Raw genomic sequence first — 27,917 nt, 5'->3', positions numbered from 1 at the left:
ACATTGGCACATCTCACCCGTGAACTTTTTTTTTTTTTTTTTTAATAACCACGGACATATTGACTCGTCAAATACAGGTGTGACTAATGGCTCTGTTCTATTTAGATGCCAGGGTGCCAGTGATGGACAGCTCTAATTGTGTGTGTTGGCACAGCCTGGTTTACTGGGCCACTGAAATGACATGGAGCCATTGTTAGTGTTAGTGCTTACAGCTGTGCTTGTCTTGTTATGACACATAAAAAGGCCTGTTAGAACAGAGAGGTTAGTTCTTTGTCTCCACTATATACTGCAGTGTGTAGGTTGTTTTTTTTTCTTTCTTTGTTACACACATACTTACTTTTTTTTTTCCCGATAGAGATAATACACACACATTCAAATTGTCTGTGTGTTATTGTGAAGTTCATCTTAGAAATTGACTCTTTAGTCACACTAGGATAAATTTAGTCATAATGACTGGATCACTGTGGTCTTCTTGTATAGGCGTGTTTCTGTCACTGTATTTATTCAGTAGGGGCAAGATAAGATCTAAGTACTGATTGTAGGCAAAGATAATCTTTGCATAATCTCCATAATAGAAGTCGGGGTCCTCTTTCTCTGTTCTTTTGACTTATGATCACCACCCCTGAGGGGATTTACTGTTTGCAACCCCTGAAGCCAGATGTTATTATAATTAAGTGTGTAACTGTGTGTAGACGTATGCTGAACACATGCAAGCAAAGGCATATAGATGCACATACAGCCACCAGATGAAGGCGGTGCTTTTGTGTGCGTTTTGGACTTTTTCATAACTTCAGAGCTTTGAGTCCGTCTGCCTTTGTATTTCCTTCTCATCTAAGCCATGTTCTTGTTGACATGGACTATGAGCAGGAGGAGAATGTGTATATAAGTAGTTTGAAATACATTATCAGAGGTACTTCTGTATGAAAGTCTCATTTTGTGCCACAAAATTTTTTATTTTTTTTGTTATGCACTCGTGACCGTCGCTTCCGGTTTAACGTTTTCCCATTACCCATCACCTGTAATGAAACTTAACAGGTATGTGAGGGCGTGTGCGTTTGTCCCAATATTGCTTTGATATCCCAATGTGGTGTGGAGTTTTTTTTATGCGCTTCGTGTCATAAATGTGCGCACTCTTAACACAATACTGACTCGACTCATTGCAGCTGAGCACACACAAAAACAAAGAAAACACTAAAGTAAAAAATGTGCTTATCATAAACACCTTTGGAAATTGGCCTGTTAGTAATTACTGACAGACAAGCTCTGTTACCCTGTGGCACTAATAGGATATAAAAGTAATACCAGCGTGAGTTCGGCTACATGTGCAGTTTAAACCCCTGCAGAAATACTGCAAACAGAATTTCAAAGACATAACGTAACACAAACAGCAACGATACAAAACAACTTTATTAAAAATCTGGCAGCTGCAGGACACATGGAAAATTTGCATAAGCTATTGCTTTTTATGCGTTTTACATAGTTAATCCATACAAACAGACATATTTATCCTGTACTATTTTTCATCCAGACCTGCTGGTTGTTTGCCTAATTAGCATTTTTTTATTGTTTATTATTATTATTTTTTTTTTTTATTATTATTTTTTTTAAAACAGAGGAAACTGTTTTGCAGATCAAGCAAAAATATGAACCAGATGTCCCTAAAATGTGCCTGGTTTGACACATAGCCTCTCCTTATGTGTCCTGTTATTGTGCTTAAAATGGCAGGTAATATGTTTATCTAATTTAGTGTAAAGCGTTCTTCATTCATTATCTACTACTTCCTCCTCCTCATGGGTCACAGAGGGGCGCCAGAGACATTCCCAGCTGACATACTGCAGGGCGAAAGGTGGTAACGTCTGCAATGTTTTTTGGAATCTGGGAGGAACCCTGGAGAACCTTGCTGTGAGACGACAGTGCTTGCCACGTGCTCCACCGTGTGGCCCAGACAGACACTTGTTTTTCAGATGCTTTGGTGTTGTGATTGTCTGCTCAAGAGGACCGGTTAGTTAGTCCTCCATTCTCACAGCAAAACTTTAGTTGAAGAAGTTGACGCCAGTTCAGAATTTCTGATCTAAGCCAAGCTGGACTCACTGTGTCCTATTATTTAGTTAAGACAGCACGATGGGCTTCTAGGCTGTATATTTTGAACTCAAACTGTTTAAAATGTACCCCCTAATTTCACACAGCTGCAACTTTAGGTTAGAAAGTGACAGTAGAACAGTTGGAGGGAAAATGTATAAGATTATTCAATTACTGTTAATGTCCATACTTACTGTATATTTTTAGAGCATGGCCAGTCTGTCAGTTTGTGTACCCGTGTCCGTGGTCTCACTTTGGCCGTTTCTCAATACCCAAGTATGCCAGTATGTACTTGCTTACTTGGAAAGTACATGCTTTGAGAAGTACGACTGAAGAACATACTTGCCAAGCACGGGAATACACGAGCACGATTCTTCAATTGGAACATCGGCGTACTTCCTTGTTCTACTGTTTGAATGGCGGGTGGCGCGATGCACTTAAGCCTCATTACCGCCACCTACAGTGTTGATGAATGAACATATAAAATACTTTTAATAAATACATATATTGTTGTTATTTTCACATTTTAAATATTCTATACACTATAAAATAGTGTCCATTATATGTAAATACAAACACAATGACAGTGCGACTTTAATATAAATCTAAAATTCAAAGTTACAATAAGTTAAACATTATTATTATACAGTCCCTAATTTCTCGCGTCAAATTATTTCAAAACTGCGTTCGCGGACACAAAAATATTTATTTCAGGATTTTATTTGTATTTTATCCTGCTATGATCCGCCGAAATGCATTCTGGGATATATGGCTTTCCCAAGTACGCTCAAGTCGCCACCCGATGCATACTTGGTAAAATGGGCGGAGCGAGAACACTTCCGGGTATGAGAACTGTACTCGCTGCTCGCGTTCTTGAGAAGTGGAACAGAACTTGGACTGAGGCTGATGACGTTTTCGCAAGTACGGGAGTACGCAAGTACGCACAAGTATGGATATTGAGAAACGGCCTGCCTCTCTGCAGCAGATTCCGTGTTGTTTCGGTCAGGTTGAGCACCAAGCAGGTCAAGGTCGATTAGCAGATGATTATTTGCACCTCTTCTGTTTGCCACCTGCCCCACGTCACATCTCTTCAGCGGTAATGAGTGTGGACAGAAAGCCCAGACCTCATGTGGATGATAAAAACCTTGGTCTCGTATCCTCGCTTTTTCTCTGAATCTTACAATGATAGAAAAGGTGCAAATTAAAGCTTTTGTTGTTTAGCAGTCTTAAGCAAAAAAAGAGGATGGCGACACAAGACTCATCCTGAACCTCTGCAGCTGTTAAAGCCACTTTACAAGATTTCTCCTTTGGTAATTCTCTCTAATGTGTCTTCTTCAAGCTCTACCATTGTTGAATTAACAGTGATTGCAAGCGCCCTCGTTTTTCGCAGAGTATTTTTCTCAAGGTCTAGTGAAGCACCACTCTTATTTGCAGTGCAAAGACGAAGAGTAGGCAGTACACTGTATTTGGGGGGTTTGTCTACGTTCCGCCATTTAACCTCGAATTCTGTCCTCAATGTCTGTCAAGGTTTTCATTAACAAGCAAGTCCAGGTCCCTACAGCTAAATCCTGAAGATTATAATCATGACCTGGATCATACAGCCAAGTATTTACGATGTGTTGTAGGAGACACTTTTTTAATTCACCTGTACTTCTGCGTTACATATGATCATCTACCGCTGGACGAAAATGTTCCGTGTGTGTCTATGTTAGGGATGGGAATTTCACACATTTTTAGAGTCGATTGTCGAGGTCCATGTGTCGAATTTTTTGTCGACTTTCTTTCTCTTTTTTTTTTACAACAGCAGCACCAATGCGGGGGTGTAAACTATTCTACACTGTACTACTTAATTTTAGGCTCAAAAACATGGCTGTAATGTCCATTATTGACCATCAGAACAGCGATAAAAAAAATGAGGGGCAAAAAAAAAAAAAAAAAAAAAAAAACGGACTCTCCGCTGGAACGCGTGTGTCGCCACTCGCCAGACGGCTCAGGTTCTTGAACCTGCGCTCGTTAGGTGTCCACCAGAGTGAAGTACAGTGATCTTGACTGGGTGAGATGCCGTCTTCATTTGTGTAGCGCCTGTGTTATGTCCCCCACCCTCGTCCTAAACTTAAGCACAACCTCGTTCGCACTGCACGCACACACACTCACGCACACACACACACACACGCTTGGATGCGCACAGCCACTCGAGAGAACGAGCCAGTGACGCGCGCACCATCATCTGAGAGCGCACGGGGCCTGGACAGCAGGATCACCTTTTCGTGCACAGCTTCTTTAACCTCCGTGGTCGTGAACTTTACGTGTTTGTGACACTTCAACCTTTTTTAACTTTTAATTTTTTTGTCGAGGTGCGCACGTGTCGATTGTCGATCGATTTGTTGACAAAAAAGTCCCATCCATAGTCTATGTTCTCATTTATTGTGTGTTCAAGTGTTTTTTATTGTTTTTGTCCTGCCAACTGCAATTTCCCCTTTAGCGTAACAATAACACATTTTGATTTCAAATCAGATGACCTTAGACACAAGTGCAAATAAGTGACAGCAGAGACAAAGCCCTCGAGTCCACTATTGATCCCAAGACAGACTGCGTTCCTCCTCACAGCCATTGTCCCCACATGCTGTATCGATGTGGACTCATGACAGAAACCCTGTCACCCTTTTTTCCAGACCTAAAACCATAAATTACACTTGTTTGTGATGCATTTCACTATATCCTATAACGTGCATGCTGTAATGAATTTATGGGCACAAACACACCCACATATAATTTAAGTAAAACCTTGCGCCGTGTTTCTGTAGAACACACATCATCAACTCATTAAATCCCCTGTGCTGTATTGCTGTATTGGTGCAGGTTAATAATTGCTCAGGTTCTTGCTTTTCTCACTCTGCCTGTAGTTTTTCTTCTGGCCATCATTCCCTCCTTCCCTCTCTTCTTCCATCTCCTCTGTGTCTCCTGATTGTCTCCAATGCCGTAATCTCTGCACCATTAATCTTCTAATCAATGAATTGGAGCCACTGACTCTATCACTCGTATTATCGACTGCAGCTGTCCCTTATTTATGTTCCATTTTTCTCCCTTTCTTCCTCACTCAGCTCACCACTGGTGTTCCCTTGACCGGCATGCAATTGCTAACATGAATAATGCAAAGCAGCGAGATAAAAATAGTTGCAGTCCCTCTTTTTCTTGGCGGGGATTTGTTTTGCAATAGTTTAACTGAATGCACTTGGGCTGATTTCTATTCAGCCATTTTGTTAAAAGGGATAGGTTTGTCTAAGTGTGACGAGGTGCTCCCTAAGCTGCTTTCTTACTGAAATAGAAAGGGTGATTGTGAGCTCAGGGTTCAGATTTATTCAACCCTCTCGGCCCTTGCGAGTGCTGATCCAGGATCACTGAGGAGGTTTTTTCGGGACAATCCTTTTCATTGATCAGCACCCGGAGCAGCCACATAAACTTGCGGCTGCTGGAGTAAAACAAAAATGACATCTTAGTTCCCGTATTTGTTTGCTCATGTGCCAGTGATACACTCAGTGTATCAAAGTGGTGAGCTTTCATCAGCAAATGTCCCAACTTTATAAACCAATGTACTTTCCATTTTAAAGTTGGCAGCATTCTGCTTCACAGGGCCATACTGGCAAAGATTAAGAAAGTGAAGGGCCACATATTGAATTATGACAGGACATCAACATTTTTATACAAGTGGAGCTTTGTATTGCATTAAATCCTCATTTTACCTATGCAGTGTGATACTGCACTGAAAGCACAATACTCAACCTGAAACGATGAATCGATTATTAATCGATTACTAAATTAATCGCCAACTATTTTGATAATCAATGAATCGGTTTGAAGCTTTTTTCATGATTAAAACCAGATTTCAGATTGTTTCAGCTTCTTAAATGTGAATATTTTCTTAGTCTTTGCACCACATAACAAAAAAATCATTAAAACTGAATCATTTTTGTTTGTGGACAAAACAAAGACATTCGATAACATCGTCATTTCCAGGTTTGACAAACATTGATCAATGTTTTTTTTTAAACATTTTCTGACATTTTATGGACCAACCGATTCATGGAGAAAATAATCGACAGTTTAATTGATTGCGAAAATAATGGTTAGTTGCAGCTCTACACTATACTGATCTTTCCTCGTGAAGAACAGTTGCTATTTATGAATGATCTTAATTTGCATCTCTCCTGAAAAATCACCAGGGTCTTGTATTTTATCAGTCAGCAACAGTTGTTTATATTTCAGGAGATTGTGATATAACAGATGAGTTTCTTTGAATGCCATTGCTGCAGAAAGTCTTTGTGTTGCCATAGTGAGGCTACTACTGGGTGGTGAAGGACCAGGTGCATGCGGGTTACGTTTAAGTCTTTTATAATCATCCCCATGAGCCTTGTTGTGCTCCTCTCTCCCATGAAAGCTATGCACAAGGTCGTGCATAAACACACTTTTGAATCCCCGTGAGACTCTTGTCGGGCTAATTAAGTTATTTTCTCTCTCTTTGTGTTCAGGTGCCATAATTTGGTCCTGCAAGGTAGGACCCATGCAAATATAAGTGAGACACATCCTCTCCTCGGCACTGAATACAATTGATTTAAAGGGACACTGTGTAGTATTTATGGGTTTTTTATAACCCAAAATCCACTTTTTTATACATATTATGTGCTCCTACATTGTCTAGTCGCTGTATAATATTCTTTGTTTCATTTTCTTAGTGTTTCAAAAAAGTAATGTAAAATAACATGGTAGCGGGCCGCTACTGCATTGCCACGAAGCCATGTTTCTACGGGAGCCTGTATAGACAAACGCAAGAGAACAAATCAAGCGTCGCTTTACCTCACGAACCTCATCTGCTGACACGGAGAAAGACGACGAGGACGTCATTTGACCGGCTGAGGATACCGTAGCGCTCAGGGAAGGGAGGGGGTGAGCAGAGGAGCAGTTCTTTGTTGTAAATGTCAGCCTCTCCTCTAGATGGCACTATAAACTGCTAACTTCACCTTTAAAGGGAAAAATATAAGGATTCATGATTTTATTTCTTCTCACAACTGTTGCATTGAGCAACAATATATCTTCGGGTGTCTTGAGAATAGAAGTGGGAATTCATCTTTTCTGCTGCAGTCACATCACATACAGAGCCACGGTGTAATGCGTCTCAGAGCACAGCCCAGTCTGTTTGGTCTGTTCACGACAGAGAGATGGGAGAGCGGCTGTGGCAGTCCACTCTCACTTCAAACTTTTTCTGTGCCAGAGGGATTTTTGAGTACAAGACTGGCACAACTGCTGTGCACCACCTATGAAAGGACTTCTTGTGTTTCTCTTTTTTCCATCTCTTTGCTGCTCCATTTCTCTTTTTTTTTCTCCCTTTTGTATTTGTTCCTGTTCATCCCTCTTGTGTTTTGCTACTTATTCCTCGTCCTCAGTCTGACACTTGCTATGTCTTTATTCTCCCTTCCCTGCATGTCTTTCCCCTTCATTTCACCCTGCGCTCTGATTTTGCTGTTTTTCCTTTGTAGATCTCTCCTACATGTTAGTCCTCACTCCTGCTGATAACTTGTCTCGTAGCTGTGAAAATGTGTGGTCCATGGTGATGAACTGTTGCTACACTGACTGATGTGTGATGTTTCTCAGAAGCAAAAATCATACTATAGTTCAAATGAGAGCAGAGTATTAGGGCAACGCATGAAGAAGGAAAAATATGTGTTTGCCATGACGAAATTAACATTTTAAGAATAATGTTGGAATATGTTCTATGTGGAGATTTAAGTCAACTTTAATCAGAGATTGACCACTCCACATAAGCTGACACTGAATCTGGACAGTCAGCCTCAGATGTGAATGTGAGTTTCTCTCTCTTTAGAAAACCGACCACAGTCTGAGATTTAAGTCGAGCTGGGTATGGAACTTCAATTCTTGTGATGTATGGATGGAAGTTCCTCTGTATCACCCACTGTTGAAAATATATTGTCATTCAATGTCAAATTTTGCTAACTAAGTACTCAGTGTCAGCTAGCCATATGCATGCAGTTTGACAACAGAGCTCTAACAGAGTTTGTGATTGCAGAGATTCTTGAGATTGGGGACAAAAGCACTTTTTACTCTTTAAGTTGAAAGAAAAAATACAACATACATTCATTTTAACTGTATATACATATATATAATGACATATATATAATCACAGGTGTAAACTAACAAACCATGTTAGGGAACAGGTTCATCATTAAAGTGCTTTTTTGGCAAAACTGACATTTATCCACATCACCTGATTTCATTCAATCAATATCAAAATCCAGATATTATCATATACATTTTATTTTCAAGCGGACCTAGACCGGCAGTTCCAATTAACGCTGTTTTTTTAGTGTGTATCTGCGGCATTACCTTGTTTATGAAGCCCTGAAGGTTCTAAACAAACAGTTCAGCCATTGCTGAGAACGCTGTGTTTTATTGTAATCTTGGGGCTCAACGAGATCTCTGAAAATCCCGTAATAGTTACATAAACAGCGGTTCTCCTGAACAGCAGATCCTCCTGCTCCAGGCACCAGTCCGGGCACATCCGGTTGCGTACATTGAACCGCAGAAGAAGAATAACGTCCGTTGTGGAGGTGTTTCACGAACGACAGTGTCTTCTGACTCTGGGTCTGAAAGAAATGGACTGCGGCTGGGAGTCGTGAAGAAGCTATTTTTAAACACTGTTAAAACAATGTTTTGATAATGAGTAGCAGTGCATCCACCGTTCCAGAGGGGGGAGCTGCGCTTCTGAAAGTGGATGTGCTGAATAGTACTGGTCAATCACAAGACTCTGTCTTCTGGGGGTGAAAGTTCACTCTGAAACATCGCGGCTGACAAACAGCGTCAGAAAAGAGGATTTCAATCGGCTCGTTTACAGCAACTAGGAGGTTTTTGACCATAAAAAAAAGTTAATATATGTAAGTAGACCTACATAACTACCATATATGTGCCACAAGACCACTCTATGTGAGCTTTACTCAACATACAGTGATATACATGGCACAGTTTTTCCTTTTGTGATGAATCATTGTTATTAGTCATTGCTACAGTAAATGTCACTTCTTTGCCTACAACTACAGATATTAATATGAGAAATGAACACCCAGTGACGAGGAGCCGGTGTTGATTCAGCAGGACCATAGAATGGAAGATGGGAAGGATCAATATATTATTATTGTTATTATGGTGGGACTAATTAACGTACTGTCTATCTCTGTAGGTGGTTAACATGAATGATAAATTGAGAAGAATGTAATTATTCCACTCAGGTTATTAACTTTCATACTGCAGGTTGCTAGAAATGAAACTATGATTTGTGGACTTTCGGGAGCCGTGTGAGTGGAGCTCATTTACAGGGGTTATCGTGGTGGGAGAAGAGTCTTGTGAAACAAGATTACCATTTTCTCACTCTTACGCTCTGCCTCCCCCCCCTCCCTGCAGGCTGGTGCTTGTTTGTGTTTAATAAGAGAGATTAATTAAGCTCATTGATATTCTAGGACACTGGCTCCACTGGTTTCCCCAGGCTGGGATCAACAAGGTCATCAGTTGAATTGTGCTGTATGAACACGGGGCAGTATGGAAGGAATCAAGTGGGAGGTCAGCACCTACTTTGGTGACGTGTTTGATGGATATCAGTGGCAAAAGCTCACTGTTCGAGCAGCTCATCTATCAATCAATCCTTTTTTCGATTAACAACTGCCGCACGTGTTCATACATGAAACAACTTAGTTTAGCTTTTAATTAATTGCCACTCTCGCTCGCTCCATTTCTGTCTCTGATGCATTGCTCCCCATAGCAGACGAATGCCCACACTGCTGTGGACCATTTGTCATTCTGTTTGAGTGAAAGTCAACAAGGAAACCGGCAATGTAAACATATGATAAATAGGCAGTCTCATCAGTGTGATTGATATTCCCTGTTTTGCCCTGATGCAATGTTAAATACATAAAGCCACTTCACTGGCCCCAAAACATCAGCTTTATGTATCAGTAACCGTGTTTACATGGACACAAATATAAGGGACAAAATCCCGATTGGACTACAAATTCTTCATGTGAACAATCCAAATTCTATAATTAAGCTGAGAGTGGTAGTATATGGTGCACTTATAATGATATGATGTAAACAGTTGTTCCAGTCATGACTTCCTCGTTTGTGTTGTTGTTTGTTGTTTGCACTTTAATAGAACATTACAACAAGGAGCATGTCACATAAAAGAAACAAAAATATAGATAACAGTAGATAATATATGATGAAATACAATGAGTCTGTGCTGGAGAGGTTAGAAACCCTGGAAGCGTTTATCGAGAACCTCGCCATTAAATAAATAAGTCATTGTATAGATAAAAATTTCATCCTATCAAAATGAGAGGACAAATGAATTAATGCGAAAAAAAAAATAAAAAAATAATAATAATTTCAACAAAATAATCAAAATAAATTATTTAACAATGAGTCAGAAGATAAATACTAAAAAAAATAAAAATAATAATGATGAAGAAAATATGCCATATGTCATATGCCTTTGCAGTAAGAAGACCCGTCTTCACGACCCTGTTGAAACAAAGGACTACATGTAGTTTGCATGTCCTCCCTGTGTGTGCCTGGGTTTTCTCCAGGTTCTCCGGTTTTCTCCCGCAGTCCAACAACATGCAATATGGGGATTAGGTAAATTGGACACTCTAAATTGACAGTAGGTGTGAATGTGTGAGTTTTGTCAACTATGTGACCCTACGATTGGACTGGCGAAGTGTCCAGGGTGAACCCTGCCTATCGTCTATGTCAGCTGAGATTGGCACAGCACCCCCTCATGTGGAGGACAAAGCGGTAGAAGGTGAATGGATGGAGCACTTGCTCAATCCTCTTCCCCGAATGGATGGATGGAAAAAACTGGTCTGGAACCAACAGTTTTCTTCATTAGAGACATAAAGAATGCAGAAACAGTATAGGAACTGCTGAGTCTGTAGCTTAATTACAGAGAATGGAAGAAACGCTGTAGTTTGAAGAACACAATTTAGATCAGTTTTCAAACCAAAAAAGACTAAAGAGACTAACGAGTAATTCAGAGGAGAGAGGAGGGAGATGGCTTATTTTTACATCCATGTAAACAGGGTAGATGCAAATTGATTTTAATTGGAGTGCAGCAAATCCGCACACAAAAACACTGCACATGTAAACAAGGCTTGGGTAACAGGGTGACAGTTCTGGGCCCAGTTACAGAACAACATAGATCTGTACGTAAGTGATTGTTGTTATGCAAATGTACTTGTAGTGCACTGTAAGTAATGACAACATCTTGCCGAGTGTTAAGTCAATACAAACAGTAGGAGAAAAAAAATGCAGCTAATGAAGGATGCAGTGCAACTTGAGGTCAATAAGTTGAACTGCACTTTTATCATTGCATCGATAAACAGACTTAAGGAAAGTGTAGGCAAGTGACGTCTGTGTGAGTAACAGTCTAAACTCCATTTAAAGTGTGATCTTTTAGGGTTAACAATTTAAAGGGACACTGTGTAGTATTTATGGGTTTGTATAACCCAAAATCCACTTTTTTATACATATCATGTGCTCCTGCATTGTCTATTCGCTGTATAATATTCTTTGTTCCATTTTCGTAGTGTTTCAAAAAGTCATGTAAAATCACATGGTCGCGGGCCGCGGTTGCATTGCCACTGTTAGCCGCGAGACGGCATGTTTCTACCGGAGCCTGTAAGGACAAACGCGAGAGAACAAATCAAGCGTCACTTTACTTGTAGCGGAAGTCCCGCCTCCACTCTCTCCGATTTGTCTGCTACGGCCGCGGTAGCTCGCCCTCTCCCTCGCCTCACGGACCTCATCTGCTGACACGGAGAAAGACGAGGACGACATTTGACCGGCTGAGGAATGCCGTAGCGTTCAGGGACAGAAGGGGGTGAGCAGAGGAGCTGTTCTTTGTTGTAAATTTCAGCCTCTCCTCTAAATGGCACTATAAACTACTTACTTCACCTTTAAAGGCGCCATATGTAAGAATGTGGCCAAAAACGGTTCCTTCATTCAAATTCAAAATACCAAAGTCTTTTAGGTGTCGCTTTCTGACGTAACTGGCAACCCGTGGTTGCTCGGCAGCTGAGACTCTTCTGACTGCAGTGATTGGTAGACGGCGGTAGGTGGCGCCACATGCCAAAACATGATTTCAAAACATAAACATGATTTGCAGTCTGCAAAATATTTTTTTTTTTAATGCAAATATTTTGGCTGTACTGTTGTTGTTGGTGAGTTCAGTTTGTTATATGAACATTATTCCTGAGTCTCTGTGACATATTAGGAGAATTTTATGGCCAATTGCTTTAGATGTATTACATAATGCACCTTTAACATATCCCAAAAAAATAAAAAATAAAATGCTTCCTATTTAAATAACAATCAGCAACTGCAGATTGCAAAGTCCTTCAGCTGCATGGATTATCTCTCATCTTCACTCAAACAGCCATCACACCTGTTCTAATAGAGAAAGCTGATTAGCTGGCAAAGTAATTGCTTGTGACAAGCACAAACACAAATCTCTAGGGGTTTTTTTTCTCTCACATCAATGTCCCAAAAATTTGTGCAGCAAGCAGCAACAACCGGAACACGGAAGAGTAGTGCAAGAAAAACAAGAGTTCAAACATTTAGAATCACTAGTTAGTTCAAAAATGTTCAGTAAAACAGTAAACACAATGTTATGATTGGAATGCAAAAACATATTCCATTAATTACATACACTGTTTACTAGGACAATAGAGGCAATTCTAGAATACGAGGCAATGTTTCCGAGACTTAGTGAAGTGTTACAGTCTTGAATCTGGAAGCTCGAATTAATTCATGACATTATTGAAGAAATTATAATTCCTCTTTAATTTTTAGCTTTATTTATAATGTGTTAATTGGGGGTCATCTGCCATAAAATGTGCCAGACAGACCAAACGGTTTGTGCGTTTTTCTGTACAAATGTCAAAAATCTGAGCTAAAATTGGAGCTTGTGAAGTCGGTAGACAACCATGTTTAGAAACAGATGGAACTCATGGCAGCACCCTATATAACTCATCTATAGCAACATTTTACTTTCTCTTTCTGCTAAATGTTCTAAATTATTTCACACACATACAATCTTAAGATGATTTACTTGACATAATTTATCTTGAGTAAGGTATCTTACAGTATATATCTTTGTCTCCACAAAAAGGAATAACTGATGAGCAGACTAACCACGTTTCATACGACTGAACTGCATTTATTATGAGATGATGTCATAATTCTCAGGATTGTTTTGGGGACAAAGCGCTAAAAAAAACACTAGAAATGTATAAATCTGGTTTCCTATTGTTCCAACAATTCATAATTTATAAAGGTGTTGTATTTTACTGACAGCTGAATTCTCATATCTCATATTTCTGATGTCTTTTTTCACGCACAGACACCATGCAACATGAATTTGTGAATGTTTACATGTCAGGCAAGGTTTGAATGCTCAGAGCGTTGGTAGACATCTGCGTTTCTTTATCATAATCCAGCCAGTAATCCTTCACTGCTCTCCCTAAAAAAAAGTAATAAAAGAATCTGTGTCCGACAGTAATGTCTCTGCCTCTTCCAATACGTGTATTTTTTTTTCCTCCTGTGATTCTTTAGTGAGAGCACTCGTCTCTGCAGAGGTGTACGCCTCTCTTTGACATGTCTGCTAAATGGAGGATGCTTTGCCACTCATTTAACAGCTCTGCTGCGACTCGGTTCCTCCTCTGGGAACACATTGGTCTTTTATCTCCTCAGCTGGCTGAGAACCCGCACTCCTTCTTGCTGCTCTGTCACGCCACAGCATTAGCATTAACGGGCCTCTTTAGTCGACCACAGAGAAAGCACCCAGAGTCCAGTGCTGTGGCTGGAGCACCGGGCTAAATCCCAGATCAGGGGGAGTGTTCAGGCTCCCTGGGGAGGAGGTCTTGGCCAGCATGGTGGATGATGAGAGCATGTTGGAGATTAGGGCGTTGGAGAGTCAAATGTCGGATTAGCAGTGACTGGTGAAGAGGAGATTCCACAGGGTCTTAATGGTATCTTCCCAGAAATGAACCCTGTCTTTCCTCGGCCTTGCTCTTTCATGATACATAATATTATTGTGTGTCTGTGTGCGTTCATGACGTTCTCAGATGTGTGAAATGCATAGTGTGTGCTGCTTATGCCTCCATAAACTGAAGGCATGTGGTTTAAAATAATCAATAACAATAATCTAACAATAGTACTTTGGCATACATATCAATTATTAATGGAGAAAAATCAGGTGACCTGATAGATGGATGGATGGATCATAGACTCTGGTTTGAAAAGTGAACCCTAGGAAGTGGGACAGATGTTACAGTTATCCACCGGGTGGGTGACCCTGCTGCTTGGGGAATAAGAGTCTGATACTCTGACGTATAACATTATTTCCTGATGAGTTTGTCCCACTTCCATCAGGAAAATTTGTCAATGATGTAGCACATTTTTATATAATTTATGAGATGGATGATAAGAGAGTACTTTATTCATTCCACAGTGGGTAGATTCTCAAATGATTCTGCTCCAGGTGAGGCTTGAACTCACAACCTCGGCATTGCTCTGCTGAATACTGTCTTATAAGTACCGCGCGCTAACCAATTGCGCCACTGGAGCCCTGGATGGTACTTGTCTTTAATGACTAGGATTTCAAACCACAACATAGTTGTATTTCTCTGTTGATAAAGAGGAATAAGCATGTCCTTGTTTCCTTTTTTCTTTCTTTTTCAAGGATGATGAGCCAATCACAGGAAGGGCGAATGGCAGAGGCCATACTCACATCCGAAAGTTCCTCAGCCAGCGCCACATGAAATTGCCATGGCAACCAGAGGTAATACAAATTATTTTCATTATTATCAGCTTTATTATCTGTATTACTTTTTTTACGAGTGGTATAACAATTATAATGTCAATGTTTAATTTATGGGCTGGTAACTGTTTGCTTTTAAAAAAAAAAATATATATATATACCGTAATTTAACTGCAGATGTGATTTTCCTCCAGTTGTCCTTGTGAAGAGCAGACGGTGAGGTCAAACAGATATTTGCTTTTTTTCTCTGGTCCTGGGAGAACAAAATGTACCTCATGGTCATGGTGATAAACTATCGTGTCAGGATGATAATATTTCTTCCAAATCTATTGATTATTTTTAAAGGCGCCAAGGATCTGAAGATTATAGTCCACGCGATTCGTCCTAAATTTCAGCTCACGTACTGATGTCATTTACACGACCACTCTTACAAAGGGAGCAGCAGATGGGACAATTACACCACAGATTTCTGATGAGGAAAGAAACTCTAGATGTGTAACCTGTTCAGCCGAGTTTAATTAAACAAAGTGTGTGTGTGCGTGAGAGAGAGATATAAATTATCTGCAGTAACAGTTCATAAACTCAGCATTAGAAAGATAATGAGAGGCTTCTGTTACATGTTATTTCCAAGTACATCATTGGGTCATTATTGTGGCGTCTGCAAAGCATTATGTGTAGAATCTTCAGAGACCAGCGTCACAAATTGTTTGAGGACATTTTGGGCCTGATACCGCAACAGTTGTTGTTTTTATTAGGGCAAATTCTTTTGAGTGAGCCAAATTTGAATTAACCTGTCTGTCTGTATGCCTCTGCAAACCAATGAGTTAACACATCATCTAAAATGCACCAATAAACCCACTTTTTAATGTAGTGTGGCATACAAACATCTGCTGCAAGTATTTTAAGAGGCCGAAATGTAAATGTGGATGATGTTTAATGAATGATTAAAAACTGTTCTACATTGACACGAAGCTGCTAATCTGGGATGGTAGCACAAAAAACAGCTTTTTAAATTTGGAGCATGTCAACTGATTGCACAACTGTAAATGTATTGTAATATGTGTCCATTACTGTGAGACACTTAATTATGAATAACCTGTTGCTGTCTATGCCTTTTGTTTCATAAATGTGTAGACGACTATTAAAACTGTTAAAACCACAGGACGTTTGCAATCAAAGACCTGTGGTTTCATTGATTATAACCAGTGTTGGGAACATTACTTTTAAAAAGTAATTAGTTATAGTTACTCACTATTTGTTCCAAAAAGTAACTGAGTTAGTAACTGAATTACTCTATAATAAAAGTAATTTGTTACCAGGGAAAGTAACTATTTGCATTACAGTTTGATAAAAAGAGCAGTTTTCACAAGTTTGGTTGATATTAGTAGAACAGACAGGTGTTTGCACATAATTTTAGACTTTTTATTGCACGTCAACAGACAGCAAGATGTTTATCCTGCACTTCAAGTATTATCTTTGTAAGAAAAGTAAACAGTTGCACCTTATAAAGTGCATTTAACTCTAGCAAATTAAATCAAACTAACAACCTGAGACAACTGGTCAAGTAAACAACCTATACTTCCAAGTATTTTGGTCACAACAAAGGTAAACTTTTAAACAACAAAAAAGTGTGTTTAGCTCTGTAGTCTCATACAATTAAATAAATCAAAACCCCAATCTCAGTTGCAAGTGGACGGAGAGCTATCTTTCTGTGTTGGAGGTATCGGTGTTTTTAGCCACTAGCTTTGTAGATGCGTGGGTCGTTGTGAGGTGCTTCATTAAATTAGAGTTACTTACAACGGATGTTGACAAAGTCTTCGCTCCTGGGCATAATGTGCACATTACATGCACGTTCTTGCCTTTGACCACAATGAATTTGAAGTAGTGCTGATATCTCCAACTTTTCATCGGATTGCTCCTGACTCGCCATCTCTGCTCCTTCATCGAATCTCTGTTCAGCTGTTAGCTGTGTGTGTGTGCATGTGTGTGGCGCGTGTGCTAGCATGTGTGTAAAAACACTGGCTCTGATTGGCTACCATGAAACATGACTTTGCCTTAGCAGAAGACATAAACGTCGTTACCTAACGCCGTTCTTTTAAACGCCGTTATTCCAAACACTGGTTATAACTTCTTATTCATGTTTTAGATCAAAATTGCTTCAGAAAGTGAATTGTGAGCACTGACTGCACCCTGGACAGGGTTGTGACTCGCATCAAGACTCACTTGTCAAAGTCAAAATGCCATTACTTTGACACATTTTCAGCCTGCTCGTCAAGCAAAATGCCATTTATGCCTGTGAATATTTTGCATATCCAGGATATCGCTATAAACCTGCTGCATCAAAAGTCACCTCCTGTGTGATCTCAGACTTCTGCGATGCCAAGCCGGAGCCAGTTCTGTCAGAAACCATAGACTGCAGCCTTCCCTCACCAGCAATGTTTTCTATTTACCAGCTCTAACTTGTTTTCCTAGGGCACAGCCAATATGGCAGAGGTACGAGGGGCCACTGAGCTGGCGTTGTCAGAGGCGTAGACTCGAGTGGTGCCATATGCCAACTGTCATAGAATGGCGAGGGGTCACACCGGCATCAAGAAGAATTCATACAAGCTGCACACATGAGCATAATGAAAGCGTAATGTTTTGGTCTATCACATTCACCAACAGGGACATAGAGAAACAAACAAGGACAGAGTTTCATTTATTTGCTGTGATTGTGACCTGTGTTCGCACCACCAGGCTGTTTTTAGCCAACACTGCCAAATGAATGTGCATCCTGGTGGACTTATCCAGCGGTGGCTGTAGATTAGCACTCACATGCAGCTGTACTGTCGTGGCCATGCTCTGTTAATCTGTCAAGGACAATACGGAGCAAGCCAAGGATGATGACATGGGGTAGAGGTCAGAGAGAACGAGCTAACCCACTTTTGAAGTGTCAAGCTGTTAGCCAACCATCAAAGGGTGAACAGCTCTTTCGCTGTCGACATGGATCTAGAGGGAATTTGAACACGCTGAACAATTCCATTTAGTCAGGAGCAGAAAAGGAAGTGGTGGTAAGAGGGAAGTGCTCGACCACATTCATGTGTGGAGTACGTAGTGAGCGCAGATTTAATGCAAATTCAACAAGATATGATATCAAAGTCTCACGATATGATGACATTGGAGTAACAACTCCACAATATGATATTTATTGCAATACTGTGATAGATATAAAGCTCTGCATAGCTTGAGAAGTGAATCCATGGTGAGTGAGATGCACTCTGATTGCTTGAGGGTTTGTATCACTTTAGCTTTTGTCTCTGTAGAGAACAAGTTATAGTGGTAATAGCATTGTGTAAGCTGAATGATTCACCATTGTTGGATGGCTTGTATTTACTTGCAAGCAACATGAGCAAACACAGCAAGCAGCTGCCTGCTTGGGGCAGAACTAACCCAATTAACAACAACAACAATTGACAAGTGAGCAAGTTATATTGACAATACCATCTCTACAGTACATCGCTAGACCAGTGATGTACTGTAGTAATGGGGATACATCAATATATCACTCGGAAATGGTGTTAAAGCGGACCTAGACCGGAAGTTCCAATTAACGCTGTTTTTTAGTGTATCTGCGTCATTACCTTGTTTACGAAGCCCTGAAGTTTAGAAACAAACAGTTCAGCCACAGCTGAGAGCGCTGTGTTTCATTGTAATCTCAGCGAGATCTCTGAAAAAACCTGGTCCGGTTAAGTAAACACCGGTTCTCCTGAACAGCAGAACCTCCTGCTCCGGGCACTAGTCCGGGTACATCCGGTTGCGTACATTGAACCGCAGAAGAAGAATAACGTCTGTTGTGGAGGTGTTTCACGAGCGACAGTGTCTTCTGACTCTGGGTCTGACTCCGGGTCAAAGTCATAAAAGGGACTGCGGCGGGGAGTCGTGACGAAGCTATTTTTAAACATTGTGAAAACAATGTTTTGATAATGAGTAGCAGTACATCCACCGTTCCAGAGGGGGGAGCTGCGCTTCTGAGAGCTGGTGTTTTGAATATGTCACTTCTGGGTATTGGCCAATCACAAGACAGTTGGAAAGGCTCTACGCTGGCTGGCCAATCACAAGACACTCTGTCTTCGGGGTGTGAGATTTATGTCTAAAATATCGCGGCTGGGGAACAGCGTCAGAAAAGAATATTTCTATCGGCTTGTTTACAACAACTAGGAGTTTTTTGACCATAAAAACAAGTTAATGTATGTAAGTAGACCTCCATAACTAACATATATGTGCAACAGGACCACTCTATGAGCTTTAATTAGAATTAGAAATCAATAGTTCCAACTCCTAAATCACATTTTAAACCAGCCGATGCATTTACACAGGAAATAGATGGAAAGTTGGTTTCCAGTGGGACACAAAAGTTCTCAAAGTGTCACTACATCATCAGTGGACACTTCAATATAAGCTGACATACCAGTGAAAATACCAAATGTTTGGTAGCGATTTGGGCAACCCCTGTATTCCAGAAGCATCACTATCATATTTACTCTGCTGTTGATGACGTAGGGCAGTGGGATTTGTGTTTGACTTAACTGGTGTGAATGTACGCTGGTTCATTGTGAGATCTGAGATCACCAAGCTTTCAAAATGGACATATAGCCCAATGTGCCATTATGAAAGTGTTACTATTTGACTGGCACAGTTTTAAATCTCTGACCTGGAAAAACAAAACTTGTGGAATGTGGAGAGTAGTGTCTACAGATTTGGACAGCCTATTGTTTATCACTTAAGGGGAAAGGAAGGACGAAATTGTGGCACAGTCATGTGGGAGCAGTCATCAAAGCTGGCTCCTCACACATAAACACATGCAGTGTTTGATGCAGTGAGGGGAGGGGCTGCAAAATCTGAAGCAAAATTCAAGGCATGACATTTTGTCTCCTTCTCACCGTAGCTTCAGTCTGCCTGTGTTTTGTCTGCATGTCCATCAAGAAATGGTCGCGCAGAAATTCAGGAAGCAGAGATGTGATTTCTCTTACCACCCTCTCATTACAGTTGGGTGAGAGATCGACAGCTTGTGGTAGGAGATGAAAAAAATTACAAAAAAAAAATTTGCTCATCCTTCGTGCTCTGCCTCACATTCCTCAGTTTGACATATCCACCACAGCCATATCCATCCCCCACATGTCATATCCTTGGCATGACAGAAGATATGTAATTGTAGGACAGATGGCAGATTATACAAACCCTCATTACAATAGTTGATGAGGTTGGAGCTAGCTCGTATGAGCCTTGTCTTCCATTTTCTGATGCTTTCTTCATGTGTAATAACTTCTCATTATCTCTCACTGTATGATGTCAAACCCCTATACCTTTGAAAATCCCCTTTTTTTCATTTCTTTCCACTTTTCTAAATGACTAATGACCAGAGGATGATGAGATAGGCAGAGCAGACGTATAAACGTGTTCTATGAAATCCAGCCACAGAGGGAATTATGCTTATGTAAAATGCATCATTTGATCAGTAATTCATTCAAGGCAAACATTTTTTAAAAAATATCGGCTCAGTGAAACTGCAGTATGGTGTTATGATGTATCTCAAGAGTGAGCTTTAATGCTGTCTCTCCCGTGCACCCCAGGGGAGCAAGGGGTTGTATATACCCCCAGTGTGCCTCAGCCAAGAACATCATGCCTCACTTTTCTTATCCAAAGGGGATTTGCGGTGTGAGTTGGTGCGATTGCTCTTCAGTGGTTTGCGCAGAACGGCCATTTGTCAGTGCCTCGCTGCCAGCAGGAGCGCAGAAGGCTGCGACAGATTTTGAGAACGGGAGACAGCCTCCCAGAGGACGGGGAGTGAAGGGGGGAGAGAAAAGAGTCCATGTCTGATATGTGCTCAGTTTGATCGTGCAAGCAGATGGGTGTGAGAGTGGAGATGTGTGAGGACGAGCTGAGAGAAATGTTGGTTAAGATTTGGGATCAAAAGATGAGGGACGGAGCAGCCCGTACGTGGTGTACACTCTTACATTTTTGAACATCTTCATCAATCAGTGGGTTTTCTTAACTCACTTTCTGTTCTGTGCACTTTTTATTTCCTCTTTCCTGTATTTTTATTTGAGAAAGATGGCATTACTTTCCCCAGTCTCTGTCTCTGCTCCTCTCTTATTTTATGGCAGTCAGAGCTGTATTGGCGCTCTGTGCTTGTGAATCTGTGGAAGCCATATACAGTGTATATATAGCCTGTGATGGTGACGTGAGAAAGAAAAAGCGTGGGCTGCATGGATGTTCGAAGTGACACATTCATCACATCATTTTGAAGGGAATTCAGACAGTAACACCTTAAACACATAGGATTTCAACAACATAACATAAACATCAGGTAAGGATTAAAAGTCTAAAGTTTAAATGTTTTTCTTAAGATTCGATAGGACAGATATATGGAGGCCCTTGAAGGATGTGGTTGTGGATAGGTTTTTTCATTTATTAAAGAAGTCTACGGTGGCCCAGAGGTGTCAGGGCAAATACAAACGCCACAACACAAATACAAAAGCCACAACACAAATGCAAAAGCCGCAACACAAATGCAAAAGCCGCAACACAAATGCAAAAGCCACAATCACAAACTAATAATCACGGTCCTAACCGCTGCATTGTCAACATCCGTCAGAAAAAAATTTGTCAACATCCGTTACCGTTCACTTCCGTTGTGGCTTTTGCATTTGTGTTGTGGCTTTTGTATTTGTGTTGTGGCTTTTGTATTTGTGTTGTGGCTTTTGCATTTGTGTTGTGGCTTTTGCATTTATGTTGTGGCTTTCGCATTTGTGTTGTGGCTTTCGTATTTGTGTTGTGGCGTTTGTACTTGACACCTCTGGGCCACCGTAGAAGTCTCTTTACAATCGTTGTTCAATGTTATCATCTTTTTACAGATGTACCTGCTGTATGACAGAACAATACTTGGAACAATAGAATAACTGCAGTTTCCTGGAGGCAGTAGACTCATGCGTGAATGCATGCATTAAAGAAAAGTATGTGGATACAAAATCACAGAAACTTTATAAAATGAAAAAATACAGACAATAGTTACATATCTATGTGGGAGCAGGTCCCTCTGATTAAACCTAATATACCATATGAGTATGAACAGTTATAAAATATAGTTATATAATATGTGAGCATACAGTAGTGGAAAAAATTGTGTCTGGACTTTCCTGTCTCTGGATTAGGTCTATGGTGGCAGGAGCGGTGAATAAATCTGCACCCTTACCAACAAATCAGAGTATAACAAGAGAATAAGACAGACAGCAGCAGTCGATTCTGTCTCTTCTGTAGCCAATTACTGAATGTAAATGTTAGCTGACAGTAAAACGTAAGAACATTTTAAAACACACAGGCCCCACATGACCATTACCCTACATCACACAGACACAAAAGAATAAAACCCTCAAGAACGTAAGGCATCTTACATGCGGTTAATGTCTGTTTGTCCCACACTATTAAAGGAGGAATGAGTGCGAGACCAAAACAAGATGGAGGTTGACAGCGCTGACAATCGTCCACTGAGCTCAGGGAAAACAACACACAGCATTGGAACGAAATGGGCAGCAATAATGCGGTGAAAACACTTGTGTGGGGGTTAAATAAACAACATTAACATTATTTGAAAAGAGGGGTGACAGAAGCAGCGCTCAAATGTCCAAGGGCATAAAAATATAGATTAGCAGATGTAAAAAAAATCAATAAAATAAAACTTCCTTTGTGCCCTTTTTTGCCTCACTTCGTTTCTAACATCCTGTTCAGTCCCAGATCTCTCACATCACTCTCACCTAGAAAATATAGCCAACAGTACTCAGGTATCCCCCCCCCAGCAGAAAAACAACATTCTTTCCAGTCTGTGGTTTCTCCAGCGCTGCACAAGGATATGTTTGTGTGAATAAGAAGAGGCTTTTTAAAACGACCTGTTTATTGCTGTTTGACAAGAGGTTGGGTGAGGAGGGTGCACGCCTAATAAAAGGTTTGCTTTTAAAACCCACAGGAAATCTATTAAAAGCTTTACATAAGGCTTATTTACACAGGGACTTCTTCTGTTCTGCTAAATCCCTCTCACCCCCACCTACACCTCCTTCACTCTGTCTCTCTTTTTAACCGCTCCCTTTTTAAATCATCAGAGATTCCCATCCATCTCTCTGACTTTTCATGCTCTTCTCTGATTCCGTTTTCTTGATCCCACAAAATCCCTACCCCACCTTTTGTTTTTCATTTGTATTAGTGGTTCTGTAAGAGAATATATAACAAAAAAAAATGTGGAATATAAAACAAGTGCTCACGCTGTTTTGGACTGACATGTTTGCAAAACAAAACTCATGATTAATGCATGAAATGTAATTGCCATGCTGCTGTCAGTGAACAGGGCACTTTGTTGACCATAAAGAGGCAGGAGGGAGATAAAAAATAAAAAGGGCGACTTTGGGTCAGGCCATCTGTTAGACTTGCCTGCATGATACTGAAGGAGCATCACATCTCCTCTGTCAGTGTCTTTCTCCGATATGGAGGCAGAGTAGGTGGCGGTGTGTTTGCTATGAAAGGCTTTTCTCTCTGTCTCACCCGTCTAAATCCTTTTGATGGCTCTGAATGTTTTCGTCACAAGGTGACTTTCACTTTCCCGATCGGTTGTCAGCTCACACCTGTTGACTACACCTCCACCAAATGAGACGGGAGCAAAGCAGTGAAGATGACTTTGGCTTTGATCCGACCAGCGAGCTTCACTGTGCTGTTTTGTATTCATTTTGGTGAGCGCCAGCTTTCTGCTCAACCTCTTGTGTGATGTTCTAAATATCTGTGGCAGCATTACAGAGGAGGCCTGCTGGGACTGGTGTCATGCCTTAAAAGATGGCACATGTGTATGCGGCTGGTTGATCGTCCGGTATCAGAGGTTGAACTGACCGGGCTTAACTCAGACTTCGCTGGCCTGATGCTTAGCTGCATTGTTTGTGTGCTTGTGTGTGTGACGACCGCAGATTTCCGTCTCGTAAACGGTCGTTGCAATTTGAAATGGTCGTCGCCATATAATCCGAACAGCCAAACTCAGGCAAACTCAGCCGAACTCATCCGAACGGCCGAACTCGCGTGTGATGTTCGCAGTATGTTCTACAGCCAGATGTCATGAAAGAGCTTGGAGAGGGGGTGAGAATTGGACAAGTTTCCACAGTAGTCGGGAAAATGTGGAAAAACTTGCCTGCAGACAGACGAAAGGTTTATATATGTTTCTCATATCACAGTGAATGATATAACTTTATCTTAGCCATTAGTTCATTTGTTGATTAACTAATTCTAATATGGGTTTATTTGGCTTCACTGTAAGATCAGTGTTAACGTCACTTTTCTCACCAAAACTTTTGAGCTTAGTATTCAACTTATCATCCCCCATCTTGAAATAGGTTGAAACATTGTAAGAATTAGATTGCTTCCCCAGCCTCCAACATGTTATACTGACCTATAATCCTTTGGAGTAGAGTAGGGAACCAGACACTCACTCGAGTTCGGCCGTTCGGATGAGTTCGGCCGTTCGGATTATGTGGTGACGACCATTTCAAATGGCAACGACTGTTTACGAGATGGAAATCTGCGTGACGACCATGCAACAGTTGCTCTCGTGCAAAACAAAGTCAATGTCACTTAAGTCTCATAGCAGAGTAAGTTTGACACAAGTCATTAGAGTCATCTCATCCTGGGCAGACCTACAGTGTGTGTGTGTGTGTGTGTGTGTGTGTGTGTGTGTGTGTGTGTGTGTGTGTGTGTGTGTGTGTGTGTGTGTGTGTGTGTGTGTGTGTGTGTGTGTGTGTGTGTGTGTGTGTGTGTGTGTGTGTGTGTGTGTGTGTGTGTGTGTGTGTGTGTGTGTGTGTGTGTGTGTGTGTGTGTGTGTGTGGTGTGTGTGCGCGAGTAAACTATACCCCAAGGCAAACTGGTTTCACCATCTGTCCTCGCTATGTCCTGTGATTTGCCTCTGTAATTCAGAAAAATGTCAGACTCTGAGCTGGGATTTAGAGGCAATGACAAACTGTTCTAGACATTCCCAATTTAGGACCCCTCCTCCTCCTCCTCCTCCCTCCAAATTGTCTGTTACATTGGCTTATTTCGGGACAGTGAGGATATTAGAAACCGTCACATTATACACCGAGAATTAATTTCTCCTTCAATGAGAGAAAGGCATCAAGAATTATGCATGAATCCAGTATTAAGGGACCGTTTACTGGAGTACAGGAGCACATGCTGCCTGTTAAACAGAGGCGCAGCTTGTTATCAGGCAAGGCAGGCAACTGCTTGGGGCCCCCGAGCCGATAGGGGGCCCCCGACACTCGGAGCCTGAGGGCTGTTTTTACTGAAATGTGCAGTGACCAGCCGTCTCCCCGTCCCCCTTAAACAACAATGGGCAATTTGCAATGACATCTCAGTAGGAAACCTCCCTAAAGGGGCCCCACCTCACTTTAACCTGTGTGAAGTTATCGTTCTGCAAGTTGGAAAATGAAGAGGATTATTAGCAGTGTAATGCATATATTTTTTACTCTGTTTATATATGTTTTTTTCAGTTATTAACAGTATTTTATTGTTCTATATATTTATATTGTTTTATAATGTGGGTTATTAACAGTGTAATGTATTTTTTTTACTAAGTTTATATAGTTTTTTAAAAGTACATTTACAGTATTTTATTGTTCTTTACATTTATATTTTCACATACTTTTTAATTACAAGGTTTTTCCATGTTATTTTGAATTATTTTGAACTCACATTTTTCGTTGGTGTCAGATTATTTGTAACATAATGGTGATGAACACTGGTTGGAAGGAAGGGCCCCCTGGGAGTTTTTGCCTAGGGCCCCTACAGACTCTAGAATCGCCTCTGCTGTTAAATGACAAACATCTTATTGTTGTTTCATTGATCTGTGCACTAAACTAATCTCTCTCTAATTGTGATTGTGTGTTGGCAGTATAAGGGCAAGGCCAACCTGCATGTGTTTGAGGACTGGTGCGGCTCCGCAGTATCCCAACTCAGAAAGAACGTGCATTTCCCCCTCTACCCTCAAGTAAGTATGAGTATTCATAATAGTTAATAAACGACTGTAAATATATGTACATACGTATATATAATATTACATTTTGATTTTATGCTAGAGACAAACCACTCAGTTTAATCCATTACTGCAATAGTTGTCTTGCCATTAAATGCAGAATCATTTTATGATTTGTATAATAAAGGGCAGGGGGTTTAACATGTTAAATAAACTTTGACACTTATAATAATCATTATTGAACTTTGGCTAAAGAGATCTCTCAGCTGCAGCTTCTCATTTTTACCTGGCGGTGAGAATCGTTCTTATTGATTCAAATAACAGGCTCGTGGCTCATTGTGTCTGCAGAAACTAATTGATTATAGGCCTAAATTACTTGTCTGCTGTCTCGTGTCAGTAGTTGCGAAAGATAGTTCGTGAGAAAATAACCATCACTCTGTAGCATAACAGCACTGGAAAACAAGAACGAACAAACTGTTTTTCAAATCATACCGTGTCATACTGCATGAGTAAATGTATCTTCTGTAATAGTATTTGGAACCAGAAGTTCATTGAATAAATAACAATAATGTGTCAGGATTGCCCATTGTCTAATATTCAAATGATTAAATCCACCATTTAAATGCTCTAATTAAGTATGAGACCTGATGTCCAACTACTCTCTCCTGTCGAGTGCTGCTCTTAACTCGAGCCCCATGCACACTGTTTAAACGTGACTGTTTCTGGGCAGGGTTTTGGTAAATACCCAATTTGTGGAAAGCATTCCCTTGAAAATAAATTCATAAATTCATATTAAAAAAAAAAGTTTTGTCTATTTTTCTTTTCTTTTGCAGACCAGAACCACCATAAAGAAGCTTGCAGTGGCTCCAAAGTGGAAGAACTACGGCCTGAGAATATTTGGCTTCCTTCACCCTTACAGAGACGGTAACTACAGCTCATCTCCTCCTATAAGAAGGACATGTCCTTCATAAGGGGAGCTAATTTGAAAGCTTCAGAGACTCTAGTGAATATTCACATTTTTTTTTTATTGGGGCTGAATGCTACAGATCTCACGGCAAAGGCTCGTCGCAGTGTCACCCCCATGCCCAGTTGCTATGGGAACATAAAAGCCTGAGCACCCATGTGCCCTCATACAAATTGCAGAATATAAAGTCATTAATTGGATTGCTGCTCATTTCACTCTCTTATGTTGCTTCCATTGGTGATGATGTTGGCTCAAAGGTCATACTATCATCAGGATTCTGACAAGCACACTACAAGTGCCCTTCACCTCAGTGTGACAGAGACAACCCTTCAGATGCTACTGATGCCATAGAGACTGCAGCATAGATGCTTCTTTATCATTGTGTTTTGTCAGATCGAAGTACTTATATTACACGGGTAAGTTGTTGTACCATATACAGTATACAGTTAATATTCCGTGCAATGCTGATTTCAACAAACATTTGCAAATGCTTTCTGGCACAACACGTTTCCCTATTTTCTTCTAAAGGTCTCGCATGAGTTGTTTACGTCCGGTTTACACTAATCAGTACAGCTCTGTTCAGTTCGGCACATCATGCAATTATTTGTTTCCATTGTTGCGTGTTGAGAAGGATATGAAAATAAGTGATTTGTACCAATCTCAGTTTTTGGCACCCTCATATTGCACACAGTGGTCTACCTCCTAATGAGTGAGGTTTGTAGATTTTTTGACAGAGTATCATCACTTAGATGCGATGGTAGGGGGAAAACTCTGGTGTTTTTTTTTTCATGTAGCCTTTTTATGTGACATGAGGAAAAAAATAAAACATTTTTTTGATATCTCGAGTTTCAAAGTCACGATCTCGACTTTAAAACTCGAGATTTCAGCAAGAAGACCCGGATTCCTGGGTTTGAGCCCCATTTGGAACAACTTTGGAACAAGGGCCTTTCTGCAAGGAGTTTGCA

At 40.6% G+C, this 27,917-nt stretch overlaps 1 protein-coding gene across 1 annotated transcript in view; it reads left to right on the top strand.

Annotated features, from left to right (window-relative positions):
- The window catches only part of b4galnt4a (beta-1,4-N-acetyl-galactosaminyl transferase 4a), a 188,881-nt gene that overhangs the window by 97,865 nt on the left and 63,099 nt on the right, over window positions 1–27,917 (top strand). The window contains exons 3-5 of the mRNA XM_083894111.1: window positions 14,879–14,977; window positions 25,908–26,003; window positions 26,822–26,912. Of these exons, the coding sequence (XP_083750237.1) occupies window positions 14,879–14,977; window positions 25,908–26,003; window positions 26,822–26,912 (286 nt within the window). The remainder of the gene's footprint in view (window positions 1–14,878; window positions 14,978–25,907; window positions 26,004–26,821; window positions 26,913–27,917) is intronic.

Source organism: Microchirus variegatus, assembly GCF_963457635.1.
Source record: "Microchirus variegatus genome assembly, chromosome: 8".
NCBI lineage: Eukaryota > Metazoa > Chordata > Actinopteri > Pleuronectiformes > Soleidae > Microchirus > Microchirus variegatus.
The sequence above is the reverse complement of the archived record's forward strand: the minus strand, read 5'-3'. Positions and strand labels throughout refer to the sequence as shown.